General features: G+C 47.5%; 1 protein-coding gene across 1 annotated transcript; it reads right to left on the bottom strand.

Moving 5' to 3' along the window:
• Positions 1-9,528: 9,528 nt before the first annotated feature.
• On the bottom strand, positions 9,529-10,176 carry LOC114815077 (regulator of G protein signaling 9 binding protein). The gene has a single exon (XM_029075309.1). It carries the CDS (start codon positions 10,174-10,176, stop codon positions 9,529-9,531), a length of 648 nt encoding a protein of 215 aa, XP_028931142.1.
• Between the last annotated feature and the right edge of the window lie 2,763 nt (positions 10,177-12,939).

Raw genomic sequence — 12,939 nt, 5'->3', positions numbered from 1 at the left:
GCTCTTAACCCTCTGATCCACAATCAGAAACTGAGCAGAGAAGTAAAAGCAAATAAGCAATTCTTGGGAGCGTGGGGCAAATCTTTTCCAAAATTGCCGAACGGCACGGCACACTGTTAAAAAATGGAAGTCAGCCGTGGATGATAAGGTATGAGCAGTCTTAATACAGCTTCAAAAGAAAGCCTTTTAGTTTAGACTGTTAGTGCTTTTTTTTTATAGATTAGGCTTTTGAAAAATAATTTTAGTTTATGGTTAAAATACCTCTTCCCTCCATAAGGATTTTCTTAGCTTAGGGGTTGTTTTCAGGTTGACTGAACACTTTTCCCCTTCTTTATTAACATAAAAAATTCCCTCATGATAAAAACCACGGACTCCTTTCTGACTAATGTCCAAAAAGCTCTCTCCGGAGTACAGTTGGCAATGATTTTATGAGCTGCTATATTACCCTCTAGTGTCCAGAAATAATAAAAACATTCCTTCCTGAGCACCAAATAGCTGGGGAGTGATACAGGCATGGAAAAACTTGGGGTTACTGCTCATTAATAAACACTCTTCCGTGTGACTCATTAATGAAGCACTGGCATTTTCAAGAATTAAAGTAGGCAGGGAATGTGTCTGTTTTTGTTGTATTGTAATAATAATGTTGGTATTTGTTAAGCGCTTACTATGTGCCGAACACTGTTCTAAGCGCTGGGGTAGACATAGGGGAATTAGGTTGCCCCACGTGGGGCTTACAGTCTTAATCCCCATTTTACAGATGAGGGAACTGAGGCACAGAGAAGTTAAGTGACTTGCCCACAGTCACACAGCCGACAAGTGGCAGAGCTGGGATTCGAACTCATGAGCCCTGACTCCAAAGCCCATGCTCTTTCCACTGAGCCACGCTGCTTCTCCATGCAGCGTGTACTCTTGTACTCTTGTGTTCTCTTGTACTCTCCCATGCGCCGAGTACAATGTTATACACAGAGTAAGCGCTCAATAACTACTACTGAATAAATGAATGGCAATGTTATTTATTGAGCACATTATGGGCAGAGCACTATACTAAGTGCTTGGGGCGAGTACAATACAATGGAATTAGCAGACATGTTCCCTGCCCATAATGAGCTCAGTCTAGAAGGGGAGACATTCATCAATATGAATGAATAATATATAATGGATCTATTATTTCCCAAGTCAGGCCTGTTGTTGGTTGATCCAGGGGAAAAAAGTACTGCTCTGAGGGACAGGTAACTAACCTGAGCTCTAGGTCCAGTTCTGCCAGCTGGGGCTATGCCCTCAATGGTGAAGGTTTACGACCAAAGAACCACACGTGGGACACTGTGCTAGAAGGCCAGGCCCGGCAGGCATCCTGAAAAATAACAGATTAACACGGGTGGCAAAGGACACAGTGATTACCAAGGGAAGCAGTGTGGCGGGTTGAAAGAGAACAGGACTGGGTTCAAAACCCGGCTCTACCCCTTACCCGCTCTATGACCTTGTACCAATCATTTAATTTAGCTGTGCCTCAGTTTCCTCATCTGCAAAATGGCCTCCCTTCCCATTTAGACTGTGAGCCACAGAAGCAACGTGGCTTAGTGGATAAAGCACGGGCCTGGGAGTCAGAAGGACCTGCGTTCTAATCCCGCCTCCGCCACGTCTGCTCTGTGACCTTGGGCAAGTCACTTCACTTCTCTGAGCCTCAGTTACCTCATCTATAAAATGGGGATTAAGAAGGTGAGCCCCATGTGGGATAGGGACTGTCTCCAACCTGATTAGCATGTATCTACCCCAGTGCTTAGAACAGCGCTTGGCATATAATAGGTGCTTTAACAACTGCCATAATTATTATTATTATGTGGAACAGGAACTGTGCCTGATCTGATTATCTTGTGGGGTGACCCCAGCGTTTAGCCTAGTGTTTGACACACAGTTAATATTTAAATACCACAATTATTACCAAGACGATCACCTTCCGAGTCACAGGGCCTTGGCACAGCATCGACACAATGCTGCAGTCACGTCGGCCATAAATGGGTCCTGGATGTAAAAAAGAACCCGACACATCGCATACCTTTCGCGTTGTGCTGCCCATTGTCTTCCTTGGCACTTGCTGTGCTCCATGCTTCAGTAGGAATACGACTGGGAGAGCCCAGAGGCCGAGAGCGTCTCGGTGCTCACCATCTGTACTTGAATCAATTCTTTCACGCAGGTTTTTCATCCTAAAGTCTCAGAACTGACGCTCATCTGCTCGTCTCGGGAGAGGCAACCTTAAAGTAATTACTTTCTTAAAGTAATTTGGCTATAAAAAATAACATTTTCTTTTGTGTTGATTATAATAGTAATAATCATACTACTAATAATTGTGGTATTTGCTAAGTGCTTACTAAATCATAAGTCATTAGATTTCCTAAGTCATAAGATTCAGCTTTATATAAATATAAAACCAGATCAGTTGTAAAGCAGAAAAAGTGCTAACAGAGTGAGGTACCTCATTTTCAATATACAATACTCCAGAATAATTTACCTAGCCAACTACCTTATTCTGAGAGGAACTTAGAAAATTCTAATATCAAAGATTTTGAATTCACCATGCTATTGATAGATAAAATGTAAGATCTAATGATGTCAGTCAGAGTTGAAAAGATTAAAGCTTTATTGATTATGGCTTGTTTTTGGTTCGCTGAGAGGGAGGACTGGAGAATTATGAGTCATGAAGATAATTTCTCTCCACGGCATTCGATATCCTTGTTTCAGTGGGAGAAATACGCTAGCATAAAAAGTTCCACAAAGTAACACAAAATAGAGAGGTAGAGGAGTAGCGTGGCCTAATAGAGCACAGGCCTACAAGTCAGAAGAACATAGCTTCTAATTCCACCTCTGCCACTTGTCTGCTGTGTGACCTTGGGCAAATCACTTAACTTTCCTGTGCCTCAGTTACCTCATTTGTAAAATGGGAATGTGGACCGTGAGCCCTACGTGGGACAGAGAGTCTGAGTCCCCCCCAATTTGCTTTATCCACCCTAGCACTTAGTACAATGCCTGGCACACAGTAAGCACTTAGGAAATACCACAATTATTATTAGTATGATTATTACTATTAGAATCAACACAATCACAAAAGAGAACGTAATTTTATATAGCCAAATTACTTTAGGAAAGCAATTTGTAACGGAAAGGGAAAGTACCTCGTGTTTCTGTTTTACCTCCAAAGCCTTTAGTTGGTATACTGAACCTTCCATTAGTTGCCCAAGTCCCTGTATATCAAAACCTCCTTACCATTTGGCTTCAAGTCTCTCTACCAGCTCTCTCTGGCTTACTTTAAGCAATCAATGGTATTTATTGAATGTTTACTGTGTGTAGAACACTGTACTAAGCACTTGGAAATGCAATAGGGTTGCTAGACACAATCCCCGCCCACAAGGAGCTTACAGTCTACAGCGGGGAAGAGAGCCATTAAAGTAAATTACACCTAGGAGAAGTAGTATAAGGATTTGTACGGAAGTGCTGTAGGGCTGGAGGGAGTATCAAAGTGTTTAAGGGTAGACAGCCAAGTACAGAGGTGATGCAGCCGGGAGGGCATATAGGAAAAAGACAGCTTAGTCGGGAAGGCACCTTGGAGGAGATGTGATTTTAGAAAAGTTTTGAAGGATCAGCTCCTCTCATCCACTACTCCTCCACTGAATTCTCCCCAATCCCCCACTTGGCTGTACACTGCTCTTCATCTTGCTCTCCTCCAACCCTTTCCTCACACTGTCCCCAGGCCCCGAGTTCTTTTTCTCCTCCTCCACAATGGCGAATCCTCCAGTCCTCAACCCTCCCCACCTTCAGATGTCACTTCCTCCAACAAGCCTTCTCCAACTAAATCTCGTCCTATCCTATACCGCCGAGTCATGTCCAACCCACAGCGACTCCATGGACACATCTCTCCCAGGACGCCCCACCTCCACCTGCCATCGTTCATGTAGCGCACCCACAGAGTTATCCTGGTAAAAATGGGGAAGTGGTTTACCATTGCCTTCTTTCCTGCACTAAAGGTAAATACATACTTGCTGCAAGGCACTGCTCTAAGCGCTGGGGCAGATACACACATGGGGTTCTCTATCTTAATCCCCATTTTACAGATGAGGTAACTGAGGCTCAGAGAAGTTAAGTGACCGGCGCAAGGTCACACAGCAGACAAGTGGCAGACCTGGGATCAGGAGGGCGGTCCATGATCTATCCACTAGGCCGTGCTGCAGCTTCTTCCAATCACTTCATCGTACAAGCCAATCAATCAGGTTGGTTTCCTGAGGGAGTTAAAAGTCTGAAGAAAAACACCAATCGGTAGGAAAATTGGTAAAGATCAAGGGGTAAAATTTTGCCACAGATTTTTATCCTTGTCCAATTCACAGGTAAATGAACAATCACCAGTCAGCTCGCCCTCCATTATGGGTCCACGCGAACCAAGGCAAACATCAGACTCTCTCTGCTAATCCCACTTTTACTGATTGTTTACCATAGCAGATGACAACTCCTCTGTAGACATTACCGCTTGGTCCAGATTTCACCCTGCATTAAAAGCCTAGTATAATCGTATTGGGGAGAAGCATTTGGAGATCTATAATCCAGAGGTATTCCTGACTGTCTCTTTATGTAATGAAAATCTGCGAAGGGTAAACAGATTCAGACCTTCACAAACATTAGAATGTGCATAAAATATGTAGAATCAAATTGGGAATTAATGAAAATATCTTAAAATGATTCAGCCGACAAGTAATCTTTTCAGGGACACTTTTCCCTCTAGAGTATACGTTTTCCTCCAGTGTAACGTATCATTTCCATTTTCTTGTCTTACAATGTTTTAAATTAGAATCACTATTCAATACAAAATAGACGTTAATTTGAATATGATTCTGGTGCCACATACATGAGCTATTCATGCAGTGCTTTCCAATTATAGTATTAGGAGAGTTGATGTAATTGTTGCTTTACAGTGAGTTAATTTAACGAATAAAATTCTCTCAGCCTTGGTAATACACGGCAAAGTGGAACATTTACAATTAAAAAGAATCCAATTTAGATCTTTTGGTTGCTAGGAGATTTACGTTGCCCTCGAAAACACACACTACTATATATTTCTTTGCTTCAAACTACTTCTTTGGAATTTTAATTTTCATTGAAACTGAAATATTCCCGAGAATGATGACAGATAAAATGCATTGATTTCAGAGTGGACTCAAACCACAGATTAGTAAAATCAGTTAGTTCCCTATTTTTTAAGTTACCACTGTAGACCAGTTTGTGGAAAAAAAACAAAAACACCTTATTTGAAAACACTATCATGGATTTGATCCCCAATCCGATACCTGAATTTATAAGAAAACATGCTCTCTAAAGGAACGCTGACCCTTGCATGTAGAGAACCAGGATCCTTAACTGTCTTCAATTCGGACCCAAGAAATCAGGATACATATTACCACTTCTAGGAATAAAGTTTCCATCAGGATTAAGACTTTAGGTGCATTCAAAAAAATCAGACTCAAAAAGGATTGATTTTTCCTCGTGCAGAGATTAGTGCAATTTTCCCACTTTGTGAGGGGATGGCGTAGAAAGTGAGCGGGAGAGACAGCAGGAATTCTTATTTTCTACTAACAGCTTGTCACTGGTATCATCTCCACTCCACATACTGCTTCCATCATGTTGTCTACTAGAATCAGCACCCTCAGATGGGCTCCTAGGAGTCCTCCTTTCACCCTTTCTTCCTCTCAATTCCTTCATCTCTTCCAGTAAACTCCAAATGGAGCCATCATGAGACTTTCAAGGCAAATTTGATTCCTTTCATTTCAGTGTTCCTCTCATTTCCTGGGGACGTTCTCCCAACTCCCAGATAGCCAAACAAAACCCCGCCAAAACCCTTTCTCTATTTTTGATACTGTTTGAAGAAACTGTTGGCATTGCAATTCTGTCTTTTCAATTCTGTTTCCAAGTGATTAGTAATCAAATACATGGTGGTACCTAAAGTCATTTCTTCATTCAAGAGTGAAATGTGATTCTGCCCCTTCTTTGGCTTCCCAATTAGCTCGGTGCTTCTTCCCTCTAGACCGAAAGCTTGTTGCGGACAGGGAATGATGACGATGATGATGACGAGGATGATGATGATATTTGTTAAGCGCTTACTATGTGCCAAGCATTGTTCTAAGCGCTGGGGTAGACGCAAGGGAATCCAGCTTGTCCCAAGTGGGGCTCACAGTCTTCATCCCCATTTTACAGATGAGGTCACTGAGGTGCAGAGAAGTTGAGTGACTTGCCCAAAGTCACACAGCTGATAAGTGGCGGAGCTGGGATTAGAACCCACAACCTGTGACTCCCAAACCCGGGCTCTTTCCACTAGGTCATGCTGCTCCCAGCGTGTCTGCCATCACCGTTATATTGCACAGTTCTCGGCACACAGTAAGGAGTCAATAAATATTCGATCTCCCTGACCCCCATTTCCCGATCACAGGAAATGTATCTCCCTTCTCTGGTACATCTCTGTCAGCCCCTCCTAGAGGTCCTTGCTCCTTACTGAAAGATCAAATGAATGAAGAGGAACAAGGAGACACCACAAAAGAGGCATGATGCTCAACTCAAAAACATCAGGGAAACATCAAACCACCTGTAAACAAATCACAGGTGGTAATTTCCTAAACCGCTCGCTTCTGTTTTCTTTATAGACAGTAGAGTCAGAAGACAAGAGTCAGAGATAACAGTTCACCAGAGGCTGTGGGCCTAAAGAAACTGTTTGCCACACCCTCGATCAAGCACTGCAAACATCTTGGAAAAAGAATAAAGCAATGAACAAATGAATCACATCCCTCAGATCTAACCGTTTAAGTTTTATCATTGTTGTTTCTGTATTTCAATCTAGTCTACGCGACTGTCATTGGGCATGTGCTTTGAAAATGCCTGGACGTCATTATGTGATTGCATTTAAAAAAAGAATCAATGGGCAGTGACTTTCTAGGATAGATCATTTGCTTTGCAAGATGCCACCTTACGATCTCAGATCAAGGTTGTGTTCTCATTTTTGTCTTGGTTTGTGTAATACTTGCTGATTTATTGACGCTGCCGAAAGCTTTATGAAAATCTGCTCGTCAGATTCGTGATTAGACCATTCATATGGCCACACATAAATCCAAAGTCTAAGAGCCCCCCATCAGTCCATCAAATAAATGGAATGGTTTCAATGGTTTCAAATAAATAAATGGGTTTCAATGAAGCTCTTCTGATGAAAGCTTATGGGATTATGCCCCAGAGACAGCTTTATCCCCACATCCCCTTTCTCCTCTGTGGAAGGGCCTCAACTCTCTTCCGGCAGCAGACAATGACACCTTGGGGTCAGAGACATAAATGAGCAGTTTCAATCGGGGACCATTTTAATTTTAATCATAGAAAATCCTAACCTTTGAGTGTACGTGCAGCTGAGCCAATTTATCGTGACTGGGAATGGATAAACTCTCCCCGCCGCTGAACCAAACAGTACTTTGTATGAAACCTGTTTCTTAACTCTAGACTTCAAATAGCTAAAATGGAAATGGCTTTACATCTTCATTTTACAATTTTCTCCTCGATCGGGAAACACCTCTGTGACATCTCAAGATTCCCCCCTGCCCCTGAAACACACACATTATCTAATTTTTCCCCCTATCTTCTAGAGAGTCTAAGGCTATCAAAAATACTCCACACACTGTAAAGACGAACCAGCCAGCACATCAAAAACCCTGAATGCAGAGCAATTTGGGGCTGAGAAGAATCTTCTATTATTAGCAGATTAATCTCTTCTACCTATGAGGGATAAGGCCCTGATCATTTGTGCCCAATTAACTCTTCCGCCACCAGCCGTGGGGATAGATCCTGTTTCGAACAGGCTCCATCATTCCCCAAACAGACATCTCCCGAGTTCGGTAGCTATTTACAGGACCCCCACCTCCCCCCAAAAAGGCCTTTCCATGACACACCGGCCCCCTTCCGATGGTCTTCCTCTGCCGACTCTCTCTTCCAAAGAGAATGGTGAAAGAGGAGGGGAAATTTGGCCGGCTGGTGAGCCAAGTTCATTAGAGAAGCAGCGTGGTTCAGTGGAATGAGCTCGGGCTTGGGAGTCAGAGGTCATGGGTTCTAATCCCCACTCTGCCGCTGGTTGGCTGTGTGACTTTGGGCAAGTCACTTCACTTCTCTGGGCCTCACTGACCTCCTCTGTCAATTGGGGATGAAGACTGTGAGTCCCACGTGGGACAAGCTGGATTACCATGTGTCTACCTCAGTGCTTAGAACAGTGCTTGGCACCTAGTAAGCACTGAAGTGCCATAATTATTATTAATTATTATTCTCTGGGCCTCAGTGACCTTATCTGTCAAATGGGGATGAAGACTGTGAGCCCCAAGTAGGACAACCTGATTGCCTTGTATCTCCCTCCCCCAGCGCTTAGAACAGCACTTGGCACGTAGTAAGCGCTTAACCAATACCAGCATTATTCCCAGGGTTTAACCAACATTATTCCCAGGGCTTAGAACGGCGCTTGGCACGTAGTAAGCGCTTAACCAATACCAGCATTATTCCCAGCGCTTAACCAATACCAACATTATTCCCAGGGCTTAGAACGGCGTTTGGCACGTAGTAAGCGCTTAACCAATACCAACATTATTCCCAGGGCTTAGAACAGCACTTGGCCTGTAGTAATCACTTAACCAATACCAAGATTATTCCCAGGGCTTAGAACAGTGCTTGGCCTGTAGTAAGCGCTTAACCAATACCAGCATTATTCCCAGCACTTAACCAATACCAACATTATTCCCAGGGCTTAGAACGGCGCTTGGCACGTAGTAAGCGCTTAACCAATACCCACATTATTCCCAGGGTTTAGAACAGCGCTTGGCCTGTAGTAATCGCTTAACCAATACCAAGATTATTCCCAGCGCTTAAAAGTACCAAGATTATTCCCAGGGCTTAGAACAGCGCTTGGCCTGTAGTAATCGCTTAACCAATACCAAGATTATTCCCAGCGCTTAACCAGTACCAAGATTATTCCCAGGGCTTAGAACAGCGCTTGGCCCGTAGTAAGCGCTTAACCAACACCCACATTATTTCCAGGGCTTGGAACAGCGCTCGGCACCTAGTAGGCGCTTAACCACTACCAACATTCTTATTCATTCAGTCGATCGTATTTATTGAGCGGCGCCGGGGGGCCGAGCCTGGCCCGCTTGGAATGGACAACTGGGCAAGGGAGAGACCATTAGGACGGGGCTGGACGGGGATCGCCTCTATCCGTCGCGGGAGTGTCCCTTTTTCCCAGCGCTTAGCACACAGTCGGCGTGCGCTCGAACCCCCCGCCCGACGACGGGGACCCCAGGAAGGGCGCCAGGGCCAAGGAAAAGCGGGCATCAAACGGGAGCGCATCGCGGCCCTGGGTGCGTAGGAAAACAGGGGAAGAAACCAGCCGCAGCCAGGCGGCGAAGGGCGGTGAGGCCGAGGCGGGGCGGCCGCCCGGAGGCGGCGAGCTCCTTGGAGGGCTTCGAGGAGGCGGCGGCGGGGTCAGGCCAGGCCGACGACGCACACGGCCAGGACGACGGCGACGAGGAGCACGGCGCCGAAAGCCAGGGCGGCCGCCAGCCGCCGCCGCCGCCGCCGCCCCCGGCAGAGGGTCGGGCGGCCGTCCTCCGAGCAGGACCGGCCGCTGCCGGCCGACAGGGAGCCCAGCTCGGCCCCGGGCGGCCTCCGGGCCTCGACGGCCCAGAGGGGGACACTGACCTTGAGCTCCAGCTCCCGCCGGGTGTCGGCCAGCCGTTGGCTCTCCGCCTCCAGCCCCTCGGGGGCCGCCGCGGGCCCGCGGGGCGGGGGCGCGGCGGGCAGGCCGGTGCGGACGAGGTTGGCGTCGGGCGGGAAGGCCCGCTCCAGCTGCAGGGCCCGGGCGGCGTCGGCCTCCAGGGCGTCGAGGCAGGCGGCCAGGACGGCCCAGAGGCGCCGCAGCTCGGGCCGCTCGTCCGGCCGCTCCCGCAGCCCCGCGGCCAGCCCGCTGCCGCAGCCCGACGCCAGGCCCCGCGCCCGCCGGCCGCAGCGCCGCAGCTCGGCCCGCAGCGCCCGCCCGTCGCCCCCGCCGCCCAGCTCCCGCACCAGCCGCCGCCAGCGGGCCGTCGCCCGCACCAGGGCCCGCAGGGGCGCCTCGCCCTCCGCCCGCGACATGGCCCGCCGAGACGCCTGCCCAGGACCGGCCCCGGCCCCGCCCCGCCCCGCTCTCCTCTCCCGCCCCGCTCTCCTCTCCAGCCCTCCCTCCCCCTGCCCGCCCGCTCGGCCCGTCGATACTATTTATGGAGCGCTTACGAGGCGCGGAGCCCTGCGCTAAACGCTGGGAATACACGATGCGGCAACAGATAGAGACACATCGAGCGCTCACTCCGGGCGGGGCACTGGACGAAGCGCTGGGAATACACAAGTCGGCAACAGATAGAGACAGATTGAGCGCTCACTACGGGCGGGGCACTGGACGAAGCGCTGGGAATACACGAGTCGGCAACAGAGACAGATTGAGCGCTCACTACGGGCCGGGCACTGGACGAAGCGCTGGGAATACACAGTTCGGCAACAGATAGAGACACATTGAGCGTTTAGTCCGTGCGGAGCACTGGACTAAGCGCTGGGAATAGACGATTCGGCAACAGATAGAGACATTGATTGAGAGCTTACTACGTGCGGAGCACTGGACTAAGCGCTGGGAATAGACAATTTGGCAACAGATAGAGACAGATTGAGCGCTTAGTCCGTGCGGAGCACTGTCAATTCGGTCAATTCGGCATCCCTTAGAGACACCCATCCCGACCCAAGGACGGCCTCACAGTCGCAACGGCCCAGGACTCGGCGCTCAGAACAGTGCCTAGCTCATAGTAAGCGCTTAACAACGACCATCCGTATCATTTTGTACATATTGGTTATTCTATTTATTTAATTAATGATCGCATATATATCTATCATTCACAGCGTGGCTCGTGGAAAGAGCCCGGGCTTGGGACTCAGGGGTCATGGGTTCTAATCCCGACTCCCCCGCTTGTCAGCTGTGTGACCTGGGGCGAGTCACTTCACTTCTCCGGCCCTCAGCGCCTTGAAATCGTGGGACTGGTGCTGTGTCCAACCCGATTTACTTCTAATAATACTAATAATATTGGTATTTGTTAAGCGCTGACTATGTGCAGAGCACTGTTCTAAGCGCTGGGGGAGAGACAGGGTCATCAGGTTGTCCCACGTGAGGCTCACAATCTTCATCCCCATTTGACAGATGAGGAAACTGAGGCACAGAGGAAGTGAAGTGACTTGCCCACAGTCACACAGCTGGCACGTGGCAGAGCCGGGATCCACTCCAGCGCTTAGTACAGTGCCGGGTATATAGTAAGCGCTTAGCAAATACCATCATTAGTATTACTATTAGGTGTCCAACTCGATTTGCTTGTATCTGCCCCGGCGCTTAGTACAGTGCCGGGTACGTAGTAAGCGCTTAGCAAAATACCATCATTAGTATTGTGTGTCCAACCTGATTTGTCTCTAGCCGCCCCAGCGCTTAGTACAGTGCCGGGTACATAGTAAGCGCTTAGCAAACGTGGCTCAGTGGAAAGAGCCCGGGCTTTGGAGTCAGAGGTCATGGGTTCGAATCCCGGCTCTGCCACTTAGCTGTGTGACCGTGGGCAAGTCACTTCACTTCTCTGTGCCTCCGTTCCCTCATCTGTAAAATGGGGATGAAGACTGTGAGCCCCATGTGGGACAACCTGATGCCCCTGTGTCTACCCCAGTGCTTAGAACAGTGCTCTGCACATAGTAAGCGCTTAACAAATACCAACATTATTATTATTATTAGCAAAGCCATAATAATTATTATGTGTCCAACCCGATTTGCTTGTATCTGCTCCAGCGCTTAGTACAGTGTCAGGTAATAATAATAATAATAATGTTTATTTTACAGACCTGAGGCCCAGAAAAGTGAAGTGACTTGCCCACCTTCACACAGCTGACAAGTGGCAGAGCCGGGATTCGAACTCATGACCTCTGACTCCCACGCCCGTGCTCTTTCCACTGAGCCACGAGGTACATAGTAAGTGCTTAGCAAATGCCATAATAATTATTATGTGTCCAACCCGATTTGCTTGTATCTGCTCCAGCGCTCAGTACAGTGACTCGTACATAGTAAGCGCTTGACAAAGACCATAATAATAATGATTATGATTATTATTAGAGGGGGCGCTTACTTGTTCTCGATTTGCGGGCACGGTCGGGGCGAGGGGAGGCCGCAAGCTTCATCTCAGGTGGTTTACTATAATGTTGGTATTTGTTAAGCGCTTACTATGTGCAGAGCACTGTTCTAAGCACTGGGGTAGATAATAGGGTAATCAGGTTGTCCCACTTGAGGCTCACAGTTAATCCCCATTTTACAGATGGGGAACTGAGGCACAGAGAAGCTATGTGACTTGCCCACAGTCACACAGCTGACAAGTGGCTACTATGTGCCAGCTACTGTGTTAAGTGCTGGACTGTACTAAGCGCTAGGTTGGTTGTGGGCAAGGAACGAGTCTGTTTTATTGTTACGTTGTGCTCTCCCAAGCGCTTAGTACAGTGCTCTGCACACAGTAAGCGCTCAATAAATACGATGGAATGAGTGTTTGGGGAGGTCCGGGTAGGCTCGACTCACACCCACTTCTTTCCTTCCTATCCCCTGCGATTGCTCGGCAAATCAAGTCTTTCCCTTGGGTGATGATAATAATAATAATAATAATTGTATTTGTTTAGCGCTTACTATGTACCAGTCACTGCAATAATAATGATGGTATTTGTTAAGCGCTTACTTTGTGCCAAGCACTGTTCTAAGCACTAAGCGCTGGGGCAAATCCAAGCAAATCTGGTTGTACAGTCACTGTACTGAGCGCTCATAATGTCGGTATTTATTAAGCACTTACTATGTGCAGA

This window comes from Ornithorhynchus anatinus, chromosome 11, assembly GCF_004115215.2.
Source record: "Ornithorhynchus anatinus isolate Pmale09 chromosome 11, mOrnAna1.pri.v4, whole genome shotgun sequence".
Lineage (NCBI taxonomy): Eukaryota > Metazoa > Chordata > Mammalia > Monotremata > Ornithorhynchidae > Ornithorhynchus > Ornithorhynchus anatinus.
Note: the sequence above shows the minus strand (reverse complement) of the source record. Positions and strands in the feature narration are given on the sequence as shown.